Here is a 19,627-nt window from a genome sequence, read left to right as displayed (position 1 = left end):
ACTCATGTTGTTTTATTTCCCCTAAATGTGAGTCTTTTGGCCCGTTAAATAATTATGTTGTTTTTTACGTAGGTAGATATACAGAGTGTTTCAGTACGACATGCACTCCCACGATCGATAGATTAACAAAGAATAAATCTAAAAATCTTATATCATTCTTCCATGATAATCTTCAATCAAATTATCAGCCATACTGTACTTTTTCATATTTACGAACAAATAGTACCACAACTTATACATTACAATTGATAAAAAAAATTAAATTATATTGTAAGTTACTAAAAATCTATCTTGAAAGATTTTTTTAGGTACCGCCTGTACGGAATGAACTGGTAGCTGCAAATATCAAAAGTTGGGTCTGGAAATTTATTTTTTTATGAGCCTTATATCTCGAAAACTTAATAAGTGGTTTAAAAAATAGAAAAATAGTTTTGAATATATTTTGCTTATCTACCCATAGCTCGCGGGAGTGCACCTCGTACTGAAATACAGTGTATAAACATAGTATGTCTTACACACCTCCCCCTCTCCATTTAGACTATGCCTATGACAACAAGTCGATCGCGACACATTTTTAAGATAAAAAGTGGATCTTATGTACACAAAAGTTGGCCACCCCTGGTGTATAGTATTAATACAGAATAAGCTGAATTTATCTTGTTTTACCAGTAAACTTGTAGCTATTCTCATATGCCATCTAGTAAATGCTACGTGTATTTTTATAGTTAATAGCGAGGTTGAGGCCGAAGTTTTAAACGCGAAGACGTGTGCGTCGGACGTACGGCGCCGCTTTCCTGTAAGCCTAGAAGTTTGACAATGGCGTTTGGAATGTCGAGCGATTCCACTGACTTTCCAAACACCATTGTCAAACTTCTAGGCTTTCAGGAAAGCGGCGCTGAACGTCCGACGTACACGTTTTCGCGTTTAAAACTTCGGCTTCAACCTCGCTAATATCAATTTGACGTCTTAACAGTTAAGACGTCAAACTAAATTAAATTTTTAATAAATAAATTAATATTGTTTAAAAAATAAAGCAGATAATTTAACAATTTCAATTCCACAATGTCTCTTATAAAGTGTTTATGTGTCTATAAATGCTATATAAATTGGCACATTTATATTCAAATTTTTTAATAATCTACCCTACAATATAAATCTGAATAACGATTACAGATTAATTTAAAATTTTAAATACGTATTTAAAATATCATTAAACGGAATTTTTCTAATTATATAAGAAAAATATTGATACGTGTTTGCTTGTTTTGTCTAGGAACAATTAATTAAAATAAACGTATACTATTTATTTTAGACAGTTTTCATATTTAATTTTTTTCGGTTACTCTTATTCTGCAACGGTAAAAGTGATAATTGAATTTGAATAAATTGGACAAAGGGCAGAAACAGAACACAAACCAATTCGTAAAAACGAAAAAAAAAACGAAAATAAAAATAAAAATCTAGTAACGAAAATTGCATAACTTTCCCAGCTGTTATGAGTTTTTATCTAAAAAAAACCACTTTTATATTATAAAGCAAAAATAAATTGTGTGTGGCGCCATCTGTTATCAGATTTTGTTATAAAATATTTTTATATTTTTAATTATTATAAAATAGAATAAAGCTTAATTTTGAATATATAGGTGAGTTTTATTTTAAAAAAGTTTAAATGTTAATAACGAATAAAATCTTCATTAAGTCCTATCCCTCTCGAGATATGACTCCTTTCTATCTCTCCATCCTCTCGACTTTCACCACCAAAATTTAATACTATCAATGACCTCATATACAAGCCAACATGACAAATTTCATTTCTTAATCTTTACCCCCCTGAGATATTAAGCGAAATAGATGCCAACACATACACATACACAGTAATAAAGGAATTTTTGCTTTTTTTTTTTTTTTTTTACTTTTTTGGATTCAGGAAGTCTGAAAACGTGGAGATTTGCAAAAATCTCGAAGGGTCAAAGTTGACACGATTCAAATACTTTCCAACCGGAAAATAAAACGAATGACCATGAATTACAACGTTCAGTTCCGACCAACAGGTCGTAAGTCGGATATTCTTGATCTGCTTATATTTTTACTGTTTTTATATATCATTTTTATCACTCCTCTACACATCGTATAATTCAACCATTTTCTTAGCTAATTTTAAATCATTTTTATTATTTTATTGAAAAAAAAATTTATCACAATATTTTAACTACCTGTACAGTTTTATTTTTCATATTTTTACCTTTGATAGGTTTATATATTTTAGTTTATATAGGTTATATTAGGTTATAGGTTTATATAGGTTTATCAAACACCGTACACACTTTAATTGGCGATTGTCTGGATTATGAAGCTGATAATTTAGTAGTAATAGATTAATTCAATATACTGTATATATAATAGGCAAGTAGTCTATAAATTTAGTTCTGACAGCGGGATAGCCATAGTGGGATATGATGAAACAAACAGACAATTACAGTAGAGAATAAAAGAATATTTACCTACAATCAGATTGAAAACACAAAACAAGCATGCTATTGTCGAGGAAAAAATAGCGCGTTGCTGCAGCCGATAAAATTAGCCTACATCGGCGCAGATCTCTACTATGAATACTAATGATAATTTATATAAATGCTTACGAGATATATTTAATTCAATAACATGACATCACAAAAAAGTGATACTTTTTGAATTTCGGAAAATTTCACTTTTTGGGGCTCTAAATTTTTGCTTACGGAAATATATTGGCAATGATTCTGGCAATACATATAGGCTATATTTACTAATAACAACACATTGTCACTAAACGTATTTTGTACCTCAGAATAAGTGTTTTATTCTGTTTCGTTCGGCATTGCGCCCGATTCAATCCAGACAAGCCACGCTAATTTCGGATAATGAGCAGATTAGAAAGACAGATGGTCAACTCGACGATAATATCGTGACTTAGAGACGTACAGTACAATGTTTTTATTCATATTCTTACTCTGTGCTTTTGCTGGAATTATTAAACCTTTCATGACTTATCTGACACATGTAACCTTTCGATCTATTTCTTATCTGTGGGGTAATGATTTTGTTTTAAGAATAGGCCTATATACTGTGCATTTTCAGAAACCAAAATCGCGTGCATTGAAAGTGTTTAAATTTAAAAAAAAGTGTTTTTATTAATGGTAATATTTTATTTAATAAACTCATTTATCAATGCTAATGAGGTTCTTGTAAAAGTTTCTTTTTTTTAATTTTTTAAACTCTCTTCGTCCTGTGGACACGAAGCCTTTTTCAATATTCATCGTGGGTTTGGTCAGGTCCACAATAGGGAGGCCGGGTGAAGTCGAGCTTAAAAGTACTGTATTGAAATATATATCAGAATGCCATTGTTTGTCAGTTTATCTCTCGCATTAGTTGATATTCGTGTTTATTGTCAGCAAAAAAAGACAAAAAGTCAAGCCTATATTTTTACACACGACTAACTTGATCCCAAGATTTTTACACTTACCCATTATTATTTACAGAAAGAAATGCCAGCGGAATTTTTGCATTTTTAATTTTATTTTAAAAATTACAAATAAATTATTAGCATATATTAATAATATAAAAGGATGATAAAACCGAATTTTTAAAAATTTTCAATAAATTATTATAAAAACTCCGAACGTTATAAATTAATAAATAATATTTTTTTTCATTTTAAATGACACATATATCGCTGGAATTTCCTCCGGTGTTCTCTCGAATCCATTCAATATGACGTGGAATTGACGTAAATACTTCGGGAACTGCAAGTACAGAACAACCAAGGAAAGTTCCAAAAGATGTAACACCGATGGCTACGCTGGTCGAATTCACAGTCGCTATTAGAGGACTTCCCGAATCCCCCTGCATTTTAGTAAATCATAGAAATTATTACATACAGAAATAAAGTGTTATAATAGTATACTCAAACCTGTTTTTGTGCGGTCTTTTTTGTGCGATTTTTTATATGTGCAATGTGTTTTGTGCAATTATTTTTGTGCAGTATACCAATTTGATTGAAATTCATATACCGCACACAAAAAATTACACAAAACAAATCGCTCAAGTAAAAAATCGCACAAAAAAAGACCGCACAAAAACAGGTTTGAGTGATGCAGTTCATATTCTACTCATTTTAGTTATTGAATGAAATAAAAACAAATAACTGTATTATAAAATTTTATTATATAATCTATCTAAAAAAGAAGAGATTCGAATTCAAAGAGATATTCCTTTCGATCAGTGATTCGATTGGGAGGAATTCAAGAAAATTTTCTATAATATAGAAAGCCTTCTAAATTTAAAACCTTCGTCTTTGAAGGTTTTAAATGTGAGAGAGTTTAGAAAATTTTACTAAACTGTATAGAGTTTAAATTAATTTTCCTCTGTGAATTATTGGTTGGGCTTTTCAACAAGGGAAACGTAGCCAGAAAAAGAAAAAATAGTTCCTAAAATGATCTAATGATAAAACTATAAGCGTAGGTTAGAATACTTACGAAGCAAACTCCTGATAAATGACCTCCAGCACAAATGTGATTATCATTGACAAGAATTCGAAATACCTGAAAGGCTGTTTGACAATAAGTATTTGTGCTAACCAACATAGGAGTGGTTAATAATATAAAACTTGATGGAAGCCCTGTCAAGAAGAAAAATATATATATATATTTTAAATTTAAAACTTACAATCTTTTAAAATACTATACATTAACTTAATGTTGACTTTATTAGACTGTATGTAACATTTATATTTACTGTATTATATTTATATTATATATTTTATTTATTAATTTATTATATTATTATTGTTATTTACTTTTTCATACATATGCTTTTGAACCTCGTTTTTACTTTCCCGGCAGTTATATATAACAGAGGGAAAGTATGGCCCCCGAGATTTTTATATTTTTGGACTCGGGATCTTCAAACGTCAAGAAATGTAAAATTATTTCGGGGGTTGTCTGTATGGGAAGCTCGATTTTGTTTACCTATTTTAAAGCTTAATAACGCTTGTGCCTTTCGTCGAAAATTTCTAAAATTGTGCAGAGAGGTTTGTGTATTAGGAGGATTGATGCTGGTAAATTTTGATGGTTAAAGGTCGAGAAAAAAAGAAATAGAAGGGGTCATGTTTTCTGTCTCGAATGATGTCGGACTTAATGAAGATTTTACTCGTTATTAGCATTTACAAGTATATATATAACTCATTTTTACCCTCAAAATTAAGGTTTTTGCCATTTTATAATAATTAATAATATATAAAGTTTTTAAGTAAAATATCATAATAGGTGACGCTACACACGATTTTAAATTTGTTTGCCGGGAAAGTTATGCAACTCGTTGCTGGGTTTTTTCAATATATGCGTCAACTGTTAAAAGTGAAAACAAATTCAAATCTTACGCATCATATTTTGATGTGAAGAGGAAACAGCTGATTCAGTTAAAATATGATTGCTGCAATGATAAATATTTTAACTGAATAAGCTGTTTCTTATGCAGAATATGTAGTTTTTAAAATAATTTAACTCTGAAGTTTTATTTTCTGTAAATACTCGTATGATATTTTAAGGCATTTAAGGAACGTCATATTGAAGATGTTGAAGAATGATAGATTTTAAACCTGTAAATACATCTCTCGACCGATATATTTCCAGATAATTAGTAATTATATTATCATTTCATTGTGGAAAATGTGATAAAACTCCAATATATTGAAAACAATACTAGATTTGTGTTTGGGAAGTTGAAACACTAAACTGCAACGTGTATTTACAGAAAATTAGGTTAAACGAGATAATCGATAATCGTTTTACTGTATACAGAGAATAAATTTGCATAAAATATATAAATATTTATACTTGTTTTGAATGTTTCTTTGAAATTATATAAGGTTCATTGTTAGAAATAAATTTCATATTCATTTTATATTTACAAAAAAATTTGTTATCAAAAAGAATAAAAATTCTAATTGCATCAAATTAAATTTTTATCGATAAATGATTAATTATCGATAAATGTAAATACTATAATTTATTACCTGTATGCACTCTTCCCCAGCCCATGGCTCGAGCCCATTGTCTTTCATAAGAACGATCAGGTGACGAGAGACAAACGGGTTTGACACTATCACTAATAGTTAACGTTTCGGTTAGTTTAAGAAGAGCAATGTCATGACTATTTTGAACACCGTAGCGAGGATGCGATATTACTTCCGAAAAACGAACTATTTTATCTGGTCCATCTCTGAGTATGTTTCCAACAACAGCCGAAAAAACGCTTGGATCACGAGCTTTTCTTCCTCTATAAGTATTGAAAATTTTGAATTTTATACTAAAATATGTATTTTAATAGAAAAGTTACTTACGAAACAACGCAATGGGCAGCCGTAGCTATATAATTAGGAGAAATTATAAATGAACTGCAAGAAAATCTTTTATCGACAAGGAGAGAAGCCTATTGAAAAAGAAATACATAAAAAGAACTAAGAAATAATAAAGCATTTGACAAATAACTGCTAATAAATCTTTACGCTCACCATCCAAGGAAATTCGTTTGGAAAGGCTGGACGACCAAATACGATAAAACTGTCCACAGCTAAGAGAATAAAAAATATTAGTGGAAAACAAACTTTATATATATAAAACATTTTCTAATTTTAATGAAATTAAGTAAACATTTACTAAACTTTTCCGACTACGTCTCTTTAATTCTAAATTACAATATATCATTAAAATTAATAGATTAATTTTTTATTATAATAATATCTAACAACTACACAATTAGAAATGGATAACTACCTTATTATTATAACCTAATATTATTTTGTAAATTACGTTTTATAATTATCTACATGTTTATATTACGATTATAATATTAATAAAATACGCAATAAAAATAATATAATTAAAATTGCGCACTTATTATTTTATTCTTGTTAATTATTTTAAATGCAAGTTAAAAATCAGTGTAGTTTAATGCAGTGTACTGTACATTATATATATTTACAAAAGTTAATTAGTAAACTTATTACCGTCCTAAAAATTATCTGTAGGGTTTATAAATCATTGTAATTATACAAATTTAGATGATATTCGTATAAAAAGATGTTTACAAAAATCTCAATGCACGCGAAACAATATTTATCGTTCCAAAAAAAAAAAGATAAGGTAAATGACCCATCGTATACAAATTAATTTATTTTTAATATTATTCATATTAATAAGTATTATCGATTTTTATCTTACCTGGTGGCCCAACAGTTTCATTTTTCGCCTATAAAAGAAAATCCATTTATTATTTTCTAGTAAAAAAAAAGCACTTCATAAATTAAAGAAATTTTTTGATTAATGAGACAAAAACACGATGTAAAATCAATAAAATTCAAAACTATTTAAAAATTAATAATGAAAGCGATACTTACTTCAGTATCTGCATTGGCAAAGGAATGAATAATGCAAAGCAGTATAAATATTTTGAGAGGAAAGTTATCTACCATGTTTAATACTGTCTCTGAAAACATTGGATTCAAAACCGGTATAAAAGGAAAGATTTCACTTCCGCATTGAAATAAATTTTACCAGTTGGTGCCTCAGTTGGTATGAACTTCCAAGAAATTCTATTATAACTTTTTTTTTTTCATTTTTTTCTATTGACAGTTTGAATTCGTTTGTCAATATAAACTTTGAAATGCGCAATTATAAAATGATTTATGTTCAGTTTTATGTAAGGGTCGATCACCTATTTACGATATTTCGAAGAAATTATCTTTATGTTGCTGATGGCAAAATAAAAATACAAAGCGCTTAAGAAAATATAAGTAATTTTAAATATGGCATTAATTAAAAATAAATCAATAATTTTTATATTTACACACACATTTATTTTAATTAATTAAAAAACTTGATTTTATTTTAGAAGCATTATAATTAATTATCAAACTTTTACGCTTTATTTTTGGAAGTTCACATTTTGATAATGGTAAAAGACTGTTTTAATTTGTAGTGTGTATGCAGATAACGTTTCATTTTGAGCATGCGCGCGTGTCAAACGAGTGACCTTTAAAAAAAAAATTCGAAAAACGATTCTAATGAGTTTTTAAAACGTTTTATTTCATAATTATTAAATACGATTCCATTTTCCAATAAGATAAACTTAAAATATTCCTTATATTTATAATTCTTAAAAGAGAAAATTGTTTATACGTGGTTATAATTATTTTTACCAACGAAACGAACGTAATAAACATAGTCATTTTACGGTTATATAAAATACGTAGTAAATTTCCGAAAACTCGATGAGGAAGCGATAAAATTTAATAATATCGATCCTCTACTAATACGCATCAATGACGTCACCATGTCTAGTACTACAAGCGACAGATAGAAATCTGTGCTATTGGTGAAAACCTTCAATTCTTCGAAAATATTTTACAATTTCGCTAATAAATGTATTATAATAACAAATTATAGTACTTTGACCTAAAATATGAATTTTATGATTTTCTAAAGGGAATCGCCGTTTCCTTGGAAACGGTTAGCCGGGCGATTATCACGCAGTCTGTCGTCTGCTCCACTGCTGGTTGCCTCATCGTTACACTCCTCTTTCATTTACCACTCGGTAATTATTTAATTATATAATTATTACAATTTTACATTTATTTATGCTTAAAATATAAAATGTATTTATGTATTTTCTAGATAATATAATATTGAAATCTTCATTTGTAGGAATTTTATTAATGCTTTGATTTTTTTCCCCCATAAGATTTCAATGTTATAATATTAAAAAGAGTATTCTTTATTTCAGATTTATTTATGAAAGTTAAACAAATTCAGATATGCTACAGAGTAAGTTATTGCTGAAATATCTTTTTATTACAGTCATAAATCATTTAAAAAATACTGAAATATAACTTAAATAAATATCAAATCTTAAGAGAATTTTTAAATATTTATATATATATATGAATAATTAATAATAAATATAATATATAAATATAAAGATTAAAACTATAATTGTTCAATAAAAAGAAAGAATTTAACACATTATATCAGATAAAATTTAAAGAATTCATTTAAATTTCAAATGATAAAACTTGGAGGTCATTGTCATTCGATTTGATTGATTGGTTAATTATTATTTCTTTCCAGAATATAAAGTCATTGGTAAAAAGGGAGAAGGTAGCTTCGCGGAGGTTTTAACTTGTCAAAATACCAAAGATGGAAAATTATACGCTTGTAAAAGACTTAAAAGAAAATTTTCATGGTAAAAATTACAATTATTTAATAATTAATTTCGATTTAATAAATTTTAAAAACAAGTTCAAATTTATTTAATTTAGTAAAATAAAAATAGATTTTTTACATTTAATAATAAATAAATTCGAAATTTTACTTATTGTAAACATCTACTACAGTATGAAATAAATAGATCCCAACAATCTAAATAGGGATTAATATAATTAAAACGAATGAAGGTACTATTTTTGTATGCTCGCAGTTCATCTTGATAAATACATTTAGTGGGTGGAGCTAAAATATATATATGCAGTAATTTTATCAGCTGTAAGTATTCCCACTGCTTCTAGTAATATTGGCCTCTGATATTAGTAACTAAACAGAAATGTGTCGCTTATAAAATCAATATATTTTATTTTATCTTTAATCCCAAAATTTTAATATATTTAGAGTAGATAAATCGAATTTGATAGGCCTAAATAATATTTGAATAGCACTGTATTAATCATTTGATTTAATAAATAAAAGAGATAGACTCAACAAATCGAATAAAATCAAATCAATAAATATAAAATTTAATCGGATTTTTTAAATGATTTAATTCTTTATAGTTTGTAATGTTTGAATGAGGTCTCATTTGTCTGTAATATGTCAAGGCGAGGCCGAACATGTTGACTGCTTCTGAAACACGCTATTTTAGTCACGATACGAACTTTGTTCATTAGGTTATATCAGAAGTAGGACATTAATTTTTTAAATTCTGCTTTGAAAATAATGTTTTTGTATTATATTTTTATTTGTTTGATTTTATTTTAATATTATATTATATGAATTTAGAGTATGTAGCACAAAATCGTGTAAATTTTCGCCACTTTAAAATATTTCAATGTTGATTTCGTAAAAGATATAAATACCTTCATATAAAATAGATTCATATCCAAACGAAAAATTCCGAAATGGATAGAAAAATTAGTCATAATATTCTTTTTTGTTAAAGGAAATCTATATTAACATATAATAAGAGAAAACAAAAGCTAATATTTTAGTCATCATCATCATCACTTCACCCTTTTCCATCTAGCCGAATCGAATTTTCATGACCTCTTTTTCCATTTTTTTTATTGTTTTGGGCCATTTCTATGGTTACTTTATTTTCCTTTTATCTTCCAAATATTTTTGATTTCTGTCTAATGTTTAGAGACTACTTCAATTGTTCTGCTTGTTCATTTGATCCTTGTCTTGCTAACGTGCTAAACGCCGGACGCAGTAAGCTCTTACCTCAAAAGCAATAAAGCAATAATTCCTAAAAATCCATGACTCTATTTGAGTATTTCCTTTCTAATTAGTAATTATTTGAAACTTTTCTGTAATATTTAGAAAAAGTTTGTTTACTTTCTTCAGTAAAAAATATAATCACTATATATAACTTACCACATAAGTATTCGTATCTGGTAAATTCAGTTTTCGCTATTGGCATCAAATGATATACAACGTTGATATCTATCTGACCATTGTGCTGTAAAATCTTTGGTTGATCTTATTGGTAAATTACTAGTCGCACAAACACGATATTCTATCTTCTTTACACAATCAACTCCAATTTTGTTTAACTTCATTCTCAAATTATATCAGTAACTTAATAGCAACATTTACTGTACTTCAGCCTGTTTCATTTAGTTGAAGTCAAATTTTCATGTTTTCTTTTTTCAAAACTTACTAAAAAAAAAAAAAAAAAATTTCAAAACTATTTCATTTTAGTATTCACTTTCTTCCCTGAATTACCAATCAATATTACATTATTCACCTAACTTAAAATATTTTTTACAGCGACAGTCATTCATCCAAAATTTTCGATCTCATCATTCTTAATTTTATCATTGTCATAGCATAAAAAAATCAATATTTTAATATCACTTATGTAATATCAACAGCCGGAAATTGTTGTGTAATACAAGAAATACTACGGTGATGTCAAAGAATACAGACTTAGCCTAACTGGCTAACTAATTGTCCGCTCATAAGAGTGTAACTCAGAAAATTCTTTAAAATTTCATTGTCCGATTCGTCCCTAAATCTCTCCTATCTCAAAATAAATCAATTTTCTTTAAAATAATTCTTTATTGTATTTTTATTTAAGAATTAATTACTATCTTAAGTTAAAATTTTATAATCTTCAAAGTGATTTTTAAACACTTTCAATTTGCTTTGTGTCAACTTAAATCTCATCTACTTCTAGTTAAAGTAGAAGGCTGAAACTTTCAGGATGTACCAAAATCCGATGACGATGCATTTTAATGATGTTTTGGGGTGGCCACTCCAACTGTCCTCCCTACCCCAAAACACGATAAGCATAACCAAATGTAGAATTTAATCATGATGTGTAAATCTGTATGAAGGTGGGGCCATCCCACCGTCTCCACTCCCAATCTCGGAAAACACGACCAATAATAGCGTTTTTTTTAACCTTTAAAAAACATATTGCAAGTATTTAATTACGCTTCTTTGCTTTATTAAGGTAGAATCAGAAATTTATACACTAAATGGAATTGTGATTTACTATTCTCTCTCATTAATGATTAATCTGTAATATTAAATGTTTCACATTAATATTACAGATTAATCAGTAAATTTATTAAAATTAGATCAATTTGAAAACTTACATCATTTAATATCGACGGTTTGAACTAATTTAACTATAATTTATTTCCGTTTATTTTAGAATTCACTACAGAATTTCTTTTTAAAATACTCGTTCACTATGTTTATTTTCAGCAATAAAATAATTTTATAATCTAATTGTTTTATGTTTTCAGTACGGAGGAAGTGTTGAATCTCGCAGAAATTCAGGCTCTTCGTCATCTTTCACCACACTCAAATATCGTTCAATTATATGATGTTATTTAGTAAGTTAATTTACAAAAGTAAAATAACTTTTATATAACTTTTTTTTATTTCATAGATTATTTTTACAAATATCCAGTGTCACCTGGGAAATATAAAGTCTATATTAATATAATAAACGAACTCTATCAATCATGTCAATATATATTTTATTAAAACCGCTTAGTTTAAGAAATAAATTAATATTTTTGTGATATATATTAATTACTAGGATAAAATAAAAATAATTTGGGTATCAAAATATATAATTATTTAAAATTTTCTTAAATAATTAATAATTATAATTTATAATTACAGTATTTATTTTCTTATATCTTTTATTTACCGAGATGTTATTCTTATAATAACAAACGAAATATCTAAATCTAATTTATAAATGTACAGTGCAGCAAATCCTCATTAACGTCAATAGGGTCTTAGAAATTGTGAGGTTAAGCGAAACGAGGGGATGTATTGTACAACAAAACTAATTTTATCATAGGCTAAATGATATAAACAAGAGTTTAGCTTCTTATTGGATCACGTTTGCAACCTCCACATTTAATTCCAACCTCATAGAATCAATTTTACTGTTTATAAAGAAAATTCAACAACAATAATTGTTACAAATGTACTCAACAACGTTATAACGAAACGACATTAAGCAAGAACTTGCTGTATTTTCCTTATGGAAAATGAACTGAAAATTCTAATAAAATTTTCAATATCTATTCACTCTCATGAATTAAACATTCCCAATCAATTTATATAAAATTAAAATTTTTCATTTAAATTGGAACGTTTCATTCTCGCATTACATTTATCCAACTGAAATTTAAAAGATAATTATAATTTTCATAGAAATTGTGCCCAGTAAGTAAGATTTTGTTGTATCGCAAACTATCGTTATTATCAAGACAAATTGTAATCAGTAGGCCTGTAAATATGGTCTACTGATTACAATTCATTTTTGTTTGATATACGCTATCTGTTCGAAAGGTTCGCAATCGTAGTATGAAGTTTCCGCATTAGAAGGTTTCCCTTGTAAGAAGTTTAATTTCAAAAGTCCCAATATTTTTCCACAAGATAGGTGTAAATTTTTCCTATTAAAATGTTTCTGTTTAAGAAATTTTCCGCTTAAATAAATTGAAATCCTTGTCCATGACAGGAAAGTGGTTTTGCTTTAGAAATTTTTAAATGCATCCTATCGAAAATTTTATATGTATAATTGCATTTGGAAAAGGAATACAAAATTTTCTGTCATTACTCGCGTGACTTTGTAATTGTAATCAATTATCATTGCCTTCTAGGCACACAAAAGCATAAAAAAAAGCATAAAACTGAGCTTCGGAAGCAATGTCAACAAAGCAACAAGTTTAAAGCATAAGAAAAATAAACAGAAAAAATTACCTCAATTTCTGAGAAGAAATGAGCTATCTCTCATTATAAATATAAGAGCTTAAGAAAATATTCTGACCAAAGAACTTCAAATTAGATAAATCTATTTAAAAAAGAATTTGTGCGTAAGTGAATAATATATACAATTGAAAAGAGCATTGCCCTAATTGATAATGAATTGTTATTCGAATATAAATCTGATTTTATTTGAATATTAAATAGTTACAATGGATATTCTCAGGAATTTTTACTATACAGCTGTGTTGTTAGAAAGGTAGATATATTGTAAATTATACAAGTTGGATTTTTAATCTTTTGATCCTATAGTCACCAAACCCATTGTGGGTTCGTTCGGGACCACAATGGGAGAGCCGGCTGATAACGGACGTCTTAACTGCCTGGGCCATTTGGCCCAGGCGGTTAAGGCACTTATCTTTTGTAGCACGCGCAATTAACGCGGTGAACAGCGCCGGATAAAGGGGCGGGCAAGCCGGGCGACTGCCCGGGGCGCCAAATTTTGAGGGGCGCCGATATAAAAATAAAATATTTTTTTACATTCATTATTTTTTTAGATTTTATAAATTAAAATTGATCATTTTTCATGAGACATCGATTTTTTTAGCAAGCAATAAATTGTTTTTTCTTTAATAATACCAAATAAAGGTCACACCGCTAATTATTTTATTATTGTCAACAGATATAAATAATATTCAAATTATTCAAAGAAAACTATTTGTATAGTCAGAATTCATAATAATTAAAAAAAAATTAATAGACAAAAACAAAAATTTACTAATTAAAATAATGAAACCTAAGAATTTTTATGGCTTTTATCACACAACATTGATGCAGACAAATGCTTTTTAATCTCTAAAAAGTTTATTTTTATTTATTTTCAAAAGATAATTTCTAATCAGTATCACGTATCACAACAATCTACTCAAAAAATAGACGAGATCAAATTGATAAATTACAAATAGCAACAAAATTATGAATAGTCAAAGTGATACTGGGCGCCTGTCATACGCCTTAATGATTAAATAACTTTGTCTTTCTGTAAACTTCGCATTAACAACACTTGCCGTGCTTTAAATAAATAAATTTTTTACACAGTCTTTTATTGTGTAATTTTGATTTTTTTGCCTTTTTTTACTTTTTTTTAATTTGCAGTAAATTTGTACATTCTTGTATGAAAGGGCGCAAAATTTTGTTTTGCCCGGGACGCTCAAAACCCTAGAACCGGCCCTGGCGGTGAATATTGGAACAAGTTACAAATTTTAGCAATAAAATTACTAAGCTGATTCCCACTGGAATCCAATGATGACAATGATTTGCATTTGATTTTCTTAGTTTTTATATAGCTTGCATAAAGTCAGAAACCAATTTTTTTTTCCTGGTATAGCACTATTTCTTTCGCTAATTTACATTTTGAAGATTCTACATATGTAATTAGGTTTTTTGCAAAAGCCTATATAATTTACCAATCAACGTTTTGTGAATTATCTGGTAAATACAACGATTCATCACGAATAGCACCGTTTCAGCAATGATCACTATTTTTCATGAAATCTGTTTTCTTAGTAATAAATAGTAAAAACCGCGATCAGATGGTTGAATGATAAAATATGCTACATAAAGTTAATTTTGAATAATTCTCATAAATACTATTTAACTGATTTTAGTATAACTTTCTAATAATACAAGTGAAATCAAAGCACTTTTCAGGTAGTATATTTTCAAGATTATAAGGATTTGAAATATGTGTTACCTTACAGACTACAAATCCATTGTAACAGATTTAATTATATTTCAAGATAGAAAAATTTCTCTTTCGAGCTCATTTCGTAAATCAAAAATATAAAGAAAAGTAGAACACGTGGACTGCCTGCACCATTTTATTATATGTTTAATGATCATTAATTTTTGTATGATAGATCGATTTTAGGAAATTTTGTAGGTGTGTATCCGTCTAGCATTATCATAGATATCCTCTAAATATATAAGGTTATTCGGATTCGAAACCGATGAAACAATTAGTGGTTTTTGAAAAATAACGAAATTGTTGATAAAAAATAATAGAATGAATTCAGATCAAATTGGAATATATTTTTCCACATTTATGGATAAGTCTGAATTAGTCTGGCTGGATATGTCTGACCCACTATAGATCAGACTTATAATGAGAAATTCAGGCCAATATGTAAGTTAGTGCTTTGCGTAAAAAATCTAATTTAGATACTCTAAATAGGCTATAACATTTACATATAATAAAACAAGAAATTACACATGTATTCATATAAACGATAATATAAAAATGTGCGTAACTGTATTACATGTCACTTGATTAGACTCAAGAGAAAATTGGCAATTGGCTTATAATTAATGTGTCTAAATTACGAACTAGTTTACAACTCTCTCATGTACTATAAAAAACAAAAACTAAGAACAGCATTAATTTTGCTCTTCTTAGTTTTTACTATTTATAGATTTTATACCATAGCAAAAAATAATAAAGAAAATAAACACGTTTTTAAGTTGTTTGGTTTGATAGCAACGCAATATATGGGCGATCTGCCAAGGGCGATGCCTCCCAGAAAAACTTTCTATGGGAAATTGGCCCAAATTAGACATTAGAACACGCGAATAAAACCAGAATAACTCCACGTGGCCATGCCGTTGGTCAGGCGAACGACTACCGGAGGCATCCACTCGGCCACTAGTGGACACTTTTACGTTGTTTATTTATTTTTGTTACTTTTGCAATAATTTTTCACACAGTTATAACACAAAGTCTAAACACAATATATTTCGTACAATTACAACACAAATAAAAATATTCAATTTTGTTTGTGTGTAAACAGAGCTTTTTTTTTTTTTTTAACCTTATTAACATTTAAATCTCATTGGTTTCCGTTGGTAATTGATGTCATCACACAATTTTAAAAGGAAATATTTTTAGACGGTTTTGTCTATTAGGTTTAACTTTTAGAATTTCGTTTTTTTGTTGCTCCAGATATTTTACTATTGCGAAACTTCTTTTAACATTTCTAATTAGTTATATGGTTCTACTTTTCATGGTAAGAGTTTTCTACAATCTTTTTCGTGGCTTGATTACAGTCTTCTCATTCTATTGATAATGTATATATAACATATATTAATTTTTATAACTCGTACATTCTACAAATAGAATAAGTGAAATCTTTAAAATTCAAGCTTTCTTAATTACTATTCGTTTTTAATAAGCTTTGAGCAAATTATGGTTCGAAGACGCCATTTTCCATACAGTTCTCGATCTATTGGTAAAAATATGTTGAATTTATTATTATAATGTTACAACAAGAAATTGGATTTAGTAGTTTATTGGATATAAAGAAGTATATTTCTGAGCATCTACTAAACTATTAATAATTTAAATCTGATATTATTACGGATATGCATAATGGATAAGCGTTTAAATGATTGCTAAGAATTTCTACGACAAATGATGTAAATGAACTCTCTCTATTATTAGGAAAATAACTGAATGGGTTATCTTGCATATTATTAAAAGATGGATAAATATAAAAATTAAAAGTAAGAAGTTCAACATATGATTTTGGAACTGTAAGAAAGAAACTCTGGTAGACTTTCTTCATTTCAAACAGTAATAGTATAAAATTAGTATTGGATGGCCAGCAGTGGCTGTTTCCCATAATCATAACGAAATTGTTTCGCAGTAAACAGTTAAGCAGGCTCATTTTTGACAAAATAACTTTATCAACAAAGCAGCCATTAATATTTACATTTATTTAGTAGTCCAATGAATATGTTGCTGTAGATACGTTCAGTCTCAATGAATAAAAAATTGGTCCATAACAGGTTGCCAAACATGTACAGTACATCCTCTGGAGTAAAGAACGCTAATACTATACTGTGTAATATAATGTTAAAATGTATAATATCATGTGTGTGTTATATTATACAAGCTGAACAATAATAAATTTTTGCTCTGACCTGTATATTTTAAATTACGGCGACAGTCCACTTGGCTCAACTTGGATAACAGTCCAACAATAAGTTTAGACTAATGTTTATATTAATTACTATTAAACAATCTATGTACGAGTACAGTACATTATCCGATAAAATAGCACTTTTAAATATTAATCATTTTATTTTCATGTCATTTTAAGCTTATTTTGGATAAACTTACCGTAAAAACACCGAGAAATATGAGAGTTATTGGCCTTACATAAGCTGTAATCGCAGAGAACGTATTATCAAGGAATATGCAATATCCAAACAAGATGTAAAAAATTTCGCCAAGTAAAAATTTATGACAATTTAGACAACGGGAACATTTTTATTACGAGTTTATCTTTGGTAAACATAAGCTTGGAGCTTGGTAGCCGTACCCACAAGATTTTTGCCTGTATTATTTTCTACATTTCGCCTCCAAGCGCCAAGCCTATATTACCAAAAGAAAACTGTTAGGAAAAATATGTAATATGAAAAATCGTTATTAAAAGTTTTAATTGGCATAAATTTTAACTTTTGTAATTCCGAGTAACATTTTGAATAAAATTCATTTGTTTCCATACAATTTTATCTTTATAAGCATAAAATTAAGCCGCAAAACTGAATTAGCTCTATGGGAAATCCACGTGAACTTTCACCTATTGACCCGTAAGTCTCGCCAACACCTCACCGATAACGAGAAAGGCTCAAGTTTAAAATTTGATCAGTAGTTTTTTCTCTACGAGCGTCTGCAGTGCCGGAAGAAGAAAAGGCATTTTTGGCAATTTATGCACTTTTCAATTGCTTTTATTTCGGCACCCGCATTACAGAAAATCTTGAAATTTTGCACACTACCTAATAAAACAGTTTTCTTTCGAAAGAGCTATTCGGAATTATTTCAGGTGTTTGGGGGGCAGGGAAATCGACCCCGAAAATCGGTAACTCTTCACATATAGTCAGTCATTGACTTTTTTTACTTGGCGGGAAGTCACTGCGTGACTGCTGATTTAATTATTTTTTATAGTACATTTATTCTATTTATTACTTTGTCAACAGAATTTTAATTTTGCAGTTTCAGTGGTTTTTTTTCCCTTTCTTGCTCTTTCTGCCTTACAGTCACTAACATGGTTTTTTTTTCCAAGGCCCATTGTGGTTTGGCTCAGTGTTTTCTAACAGTTTTTGTTGTAATTAATATTGATATAATATTGTAATTAAATTCAAATTATAATTATATAAATTTTACTTAAATATTGAATGATAATATCTTCAATTTTTTGTCATATCAATTTCAATGTTGTATGTTTAAACAAAAATTTTCTTTGTTTTATTTACAATGCATATGATATTTTCATATTGCAGACTTTCAGAATTTAACATAATTTATTTCACTTCTAAATAATGTCATTGTGTAATATTCAACTTTATTTATAACAAAAATATTGATCCTATTATGAAAGCGCGAGTAAGTAGACTACTAAAAATGAATATCCTTTATTTTAATTAAAGTAAATAAAGAAACATCTATAGGTTTTACGTTTTTATTATGGTAATCAAACAAATATTATTATACAGGGTGATTCTCTTGGATCTGAACACTTCTTTGTTCAATATCTCATTTGAATAACATGTAATGTAAAACATCCTTTTGTCGACTGCTTTGTTATGAAATACAGGATCGTTCAGTTCGTGTTTCATGCTCATTTTTCATTTTATACGGAAATATTATACATAAGTTGCTCAGTCCTTCATGAATCGCCCTGTATTTTGTAAGATATTTTATGTTCATATTAAACATAAACCAGCTTATAAATAGTAAATATAAAATTATTTGCTTCTTTCTATTCTAATTGCTATTTTATCGCTTTTCAAAATTATTTTCATAAATACACTTTTATTAAAAATTAAGAAATGATCAAATAATTAGGCCAAGATCTTACATGTACTGTTTATTAGATTTATTAAAATCTTTACTTTCTAATATCTGTAGTAACAAATAAATTCGACCTGTTTATAGTTTTCGGTATACTGTACATGTTTTAAATAATTTGAAGGTCAAGAACTAACGAAACCAAGAATCTCACTCAGTTGATTCGAGTGTGACAGAC

The 19,627-nt window shown here is 28.1% G+C and overlaps 2 protein-coding genes across 6 annotated transcripts in view; one reads left to right on the top strand and one right to left on the bottom strand.

Annotated features, from left to right (window-relative positions):
• Window positions 1–3,606: 3,606 nt before the first annotated feature.
• LOC136980376 (tryptase-like) lies at window positions 3,607–7,507 on the bottom strand. The gene is made up of 7 exons (XM_067276478.1): window positions 7,433–7,507; window positions 7,257–7,284; window positions 6,548–6,606; window positions 6,377–6,465; window positions 6,050–6,312; window positions 4,512–4,654; window positions 3,607–3,879 (listed from the first exon to the last, which is right to left on the bottom strand). The coding sequence occupies exons 1-7, from the start codon at window positions 7,505–7,507 to the stop codon at window positions 3,691–3,693; spliced, it is 846 nt and encodes a 281-aa protein (XP_067132579.1). The 3' UTR covers window positions 3,607–3,690.
• A 1,010-nt stretch (window positions 7,508–8,517) lies between these two features.
• LOC136980331 (MAPK/MAK/MRK overlapping kinase-like) overlaps window positions 8,518–19,627 on the top strand; it is a 32,552-nt gene continuing 21,442 nt past the window's right edge. For all 5 annotated transcript variants that reach the window (XR_010881541.1, XR_010881540.1, XM_067276424.1 and 2 more), the window contains exons 1-4: window positions 8,518–8,628; window positions 8,818–8,858; window positions 9,162–9,276; window positions 12,062–12,151. Coding sequence is in view for 3 of the 5 variants with exons in the window: in XM_067276424.1 (XP_067132525.1) it covers window positions 8,849–8,858; window positions 9,162–9,276; window positions 12,062–12,151 (215 nt within the window). In the remaining 2 variants the exon portion in view is untranslated. The remainder of the gene's footprint in view (window positions 8,629–8,817; window positions 8,859–9,161; window positions 9,277–12,061; window positions 12,152–19,627) is intronic.

The sequence above is a fragment of the Centruroides vittatus genome, unplaced genomic scaffold, assembly GCF_030686945.1.
Source record: "Centruroides vittatus isolate TY-2023 unplaced genomic scaffold, ASM3068694v2 contig_694, whole genome shotgun sequence".
NCBI lineage: Eukaryota > Metazoa > Arthropoda > Arachnida > Scorpiones > Buthidae > Centruroides > Centruroides vittatus.
Note: the sequence above shows the minus strand (reverse complement) of the source record. Positions and strands in the feature narration are given on the sequence as shown.